Genomic DNA, 4,730 nt, shown 5'->3' with positions numbered 1-4,730 from the left:
ACCAAAAGAGACATTTCTCCAAAGAAGACAGACAGGGACTTCCTTGGTACTGTAGTGGTTAAGAATCCGCCTGCCAAGGCAGGGTACACGGGTTCGAGCCCTGGTCTGGGAAGATCCCACATGCCGCGGAGCAACTAAGTCCGTGTGCCACGGCTACTGAGCCTGCACTCTAGAGCCTGCGAGCCACAACTACCAAGCCCTAGAGCCCTAGAGCCCTTGTTCTGCAACAAGAGAAGCCACCGCAATGAGAAGCCCTCACACCGCAACGAAGAGTAGCCCCCACTCGCCGCAACTAGAGAAAGCCCGCGCAGAGCAACGAAGATCCAACGCATCCAAAAATAAATAAATACATTTTTTAAAATAAATAAAAATCCTTAAAAAAAAAAAGAAATACAGATGGCCAATAGGCACATGAAAAATGCTCAACATTGCTAATTATCAGAGAAATGCAAATCAAAACTGCAATGAGGTATCACCTCACACCAGTCAGAATGGCCATCATCAAAAAGTCTACAAACAAAGTGAGAGAGTGGCGTGGACATACATACACTACCAAACGTAAAATAGATAGCTAGTGGGAAGCAGCCGCATAGCACAGGGAGATCAGCTTGGTGCTTTTTGACCACCTAGAGGGGTGGGATAGGGAGGGTGGGAGGGAGGAAGATGCAAGAGATATGGGAACACATGTATATGTATAACTGATTCACTCTGTTATAAAGCAGAAACTAACACACCATTGTAAAGCAATTATACTCCAATAAAGATGTTAAAAAAAAAAGTCTACAAATAATAAATGCTGGAGAGGATGTAGAGAAAAGGGAACCCTCCTACATACACTGTTGGTGGGAATGTAAATTGGTGCAGCCACTATGGAAAACAGTATGGAGTTTCCTTAAAAAACTAAAAATAGAGTTGCCATATGATCCACCAATCCCACTCCTGGGCATATATCTGGATAAAACTCTAATTCAAAAAGATGAATTCACCCCAATGTTCATAGCGGCACTATTTACAATAGCCAAGACATGTAAGCAACCTAAATGTCCACTGACAGATGAATGGATAAAGAAGATGTGGTATATATATATGTGCGTGTGTGTATATATATATATATCAGCCATAAAAAAGAAAGAAAGAATGCCATTTGCAGCAACGTGGATGGACCTAGAGATTATCATACCAAGTGAAGTAAGTCAGACAGAGAAAGATAAATACCATATGATATCACATGTGAATCTAAAATATGATACAAATGAACTTATTTACAAAACAGAAACAGACTCACAGACATAGAAAACAAATGTATGGTTACCAAAGAGGAAAGGCAGTGGGGGAGGGATAAATTAGGATTTTGGGATTAGCAGATACAAACCCCTGTATATAAAATAAACAACAAGGTCCTACTGTATAGCATAGGGAACTATATTCAATATCTTATAAAAGAATATGAAAAAGAATATATATATATATAAGTGAATCACCTTGCTATACACCAGAAACTAACACAACATTGTAAATCAACTATATTTCAATAAAAAAATTTTTTTAACATTATGCTAAGTGAAAAACAACAGACACAAAGGTCACACGCACAATTTGACTGATATTAAATACCCTTAATAGGTAAATCCACAGAGACAGAAAGCAGAAGGGTGGTTACCAGTTGGCTGCCAGGGGCTGAGGGGAGAGGGGACTTGAGACTGCATGCTTAATGGGTGTGGTGTTTTCTTTTGGGGTGATGAAAATATTTTGGAATTAGATAAAAGTGGTGGTTGCACAACAACGTGAATACTAAATGCCATTGAACTGTAAATTCTAAAATAGTTAATATTGTCATAGGGATCTCACCTCGATTAAATTTAATCCCCTCCAGCCAGCACACCCCTGGCCCTACAGCCTACAAAACATGGGCCCAGCTCCAGGCGGTTCTGCTCTCTTTTTGCTGCTGCTGTGTGGCTTGTGTGAGACAGGCAACGTCTCTGGATAAGGAAGCCCATCCTCCCTCCCCGCAGAGGTACCTCAGGGGTCAAATGACTAACTGAGGCGAAAGAGCTCTGAGAAGCAGGATGCTCTGCTGACACGATGCTCACCAACAACACAAATCCAGGGGCTCCAAGCCTTCCCCTTGGCTTGGAGGGAGAGAGAAGCCTGGTGTCTGTCTGTCTTCTCTCTCCCTCCCTCTCTCCTCCACACTTGGCCAGAGCAGTATGAGCTGCAGGGGGGAGAATGCTGTTCTCCTTCCCCTCCCCATCCAGGAGTCTCCCCGAAGCTCAACACAGCCCCTTCCCCACCCACATTCAGTCTACCTCCCTCTCCAGATTCTCACCTCAGATCACAAAGTGAAGGCTGGGGGAATGGCAGGGGTGGCCATTCAGCAAAAGAGCCAGAGTGATTACATCTGAATAATTTTCAGACTTATTTTAGCCCTCCCACTCCCATCCAGTTCTGCTTCAGTAGGTATCAAGACAGACAGGGGAGAGTGGGATGCCAATCCCATTTATCGGGTGGAAAATACATACATACGTAAAGCATTAGCACGTCACTTTGATGGCTCATTTAATTCTCGCAGACACCTGTATTAGTAGATACTATTGCTGTCCCATTTTGCAGAGGAGAGAACTGAGGCTTAAAGAGGTAAATTCACACAGCCACAGGAGTCTGGAATTTAACGCTTGCAGCCTGACTCCTCCCTGTCACCGCTACACTGGATGTTTTGCTGTGACTTCCCCTCTAACTGGATTGGGGGAAGGCAGGAAAAACCCCGACCCTCTCCCACAGAGCCTCAGCCAGTGATACTGCTTCCCGGATGAGAAGGGCGGCCCTGAAGCCCGCAGCGAAGCCAGCCCCACGGCCACGGTCCCTCTAGCCTCCCCGCAGCTCCACAGCAGTCCAGACCTGCCGGCCCTCCAGGACCGGAGCTGCTCCCAGCAGGGAAACTCAGGTGAGTGTGGCCCTGTCTCAGGGAAGAAGGCAGTGGAGTTTGGAGACGATTGGCTTTCCTGCACGATCCACAGATGTTCCCAGGGACGAACTGGAAGTGTGTGTGTCTGTGTCTGTGTTTGTGTATGTGTGTCCCATACACAAGGCCCAAATAGCAAGACAGAGCAAGAGCCCCTAAGGAAGGCCTGTGTGAAAGGGCCAAAGGGTGAAGCGCCAGGAGAGAAGTGGAGGTTGAGCCCACCTGGGCTGGAGGAGGGCGGGACTGGCCGGGCCGGGGGGGAAAGCGTTTGGCCTCCGGTCTCTCCCACCACTGAGACCCCTTAACAAAATGTTTCTGTTCGTGGGTTAAAGCCGGCAGTGAGTCGTGTGCTATTTATTCACGGTTTGAATGTTCCACTTCCCTTTCTTGCCTCTTCAGACGCAGGATCTTTCCCCGAAGCCTCCTGGCCCCTGTGGCCTGCGACCTTGGGAACGCCAGGCTGCTTTCAAGGCCTCGTCTCTCTTCCAGCCCTCCCTTCTCCCCACTAGTCACTCACTGGTCCTCATGTCGGCCCCGGGGCCCGGCGTGGCGCCTGCCAGCGAGGCGGGAGAGATCCACAACTGGACGGAACTGCTCCGCTTTTTCAACCACACCCTGCCCGAGTGCCACGTGGGGCTCAGCGAGAGCGCCAAGCGAGTGGCCCTCTTCGTGCTCTACCTGGCTGTCTTCGTGGTCGGGCTGGTGGAGAACCTCCTGGTGATCTGCGTCAACCGGCGCGGGGCGGCCCGCGCAGGGCCGCTGCGCCTCTACGTCCTCAACATGGCCGTCGCTGACCTGGGCATCGTCCTGTCCCTGCCCGTGTGGATGCTGGAGGTCACGCTGGACTACACCTGGCTCTGGGGCAGCTTCTCCTGCCGCTTCACTCACTACTTCTATTTTGCCAACATGTACAGCAGCATCTTCTTCCTCGTGTGCCTCAGCGTCGACCGCTACGTCACCCTCAGCAACGCCTCTCCCTCCTGGCAGCGCCACCAGCATCGAGGGCGGCGGGCCGTGTGCGCCGGGGTCTGGGTCCTCTCGGCCCTCATCCCGCTGCCCGAGGTGGTCCACATCCGGCTGGTGGAGAGCTTTGAGCCCATGTGCCTCTTCATGGCGCCCTTCGAAACGTACAGCGCATGGGCCCTGGCGGTGGCCCTGTCCACCACCGTCCTGGGCTTCCTGCTGCCCTTCCCTCTCATTGCGGTCTTCAACGTGCTGACGGCCTGCCGGCTTCGGCGGGCAGGACAGCCTGAGGGCCGGCGCCACTGCCTGCTGGTGTGTGCCTACATTGCCGTCTTTGTCACCTGCTGGCTGCCCTACCACGTGACCCTGCTGCTGATCACGCTGCACGGGACCCACATCTCCCTCCACTGCTACCTGGCGCACCTGCTGTACTTCTTCTATGACATCATTGACTGCTTCTCCATGCTCCACTGCGTCGTCAACCCCATCCTGTACAACTTTCTCAGCCCGAGCTTCCGGGGCCGGCTGCTCGACGCTGTGGTCCATTACCTTCCCAAGGTCCAGGCCAGGGAGGGCAGACATGCTTCCTCCTCCTCCTCCTCCACCCAGCATTCCATCATCATCACCAAGGAGGGCAGCCAGCCCCCTGCAGCCAGCCCCCGCCACCACCCAGGCCTGAACTTCCAGGCAGCAGACACCCCACCCAGCTCTGCTCCTCGGGCTCTTATAGCCAGCTGAGGAAGATTCCAGTCTCCTCTACCAGCCAAGTAGAAAGCTGGAAGTGTAGGTGAGAGATCTGGGGGGGGGG

At 51.4% G+C, this 4,730-nt stretch overlaps 1 protein-coding gene across 1 annotated transcript; it reads left to right on the top strand.

Moving 5' to 3' along the window:
• Nucleotides 1–2,837: 2,837 nt before the first annotated feature.
• Nucleotides 2,838–4,660, top strand: ACKR5 (atypical chemokine receptor 5). Its single transcript, XM_007467693.1, has 2 exons — nt 2,838–2,941; nt 3,469–4,660. Exon 2 carries the CDS (start codon nt 3,485–3,487, stop codon nt 4,658–4,660), a length of 1,176 nt encoding a protein of 391 aa, XP_007467755.1. The 5' UTR covers nt 2,838–2,941; nt 3,469–3,484.
• The last annotated feature ends 70 nt before the right edge of the window (nt 4,661–4,730 follow it).

The sequence above is a fragment of the Lipotes vexillifer genome, unplaced genomic scaffold, assembly GCF_000442215.2.
Source record: "Lipotes vexillifer unplaced genomic scaffold, Lipotes_vexillifer_v1.1 scaffold387, whole genome shotgun sequence".
Taxonomy (NCBI): Eukaryota; Metazoa; Chordata; class Mammalia; order Artiodactyla; family Lipotidae; genus Lipotes; species Lipotes vexillifer.
This window is presented reverse-complemented; position numbering and strand designations above follow the sequence as displayed.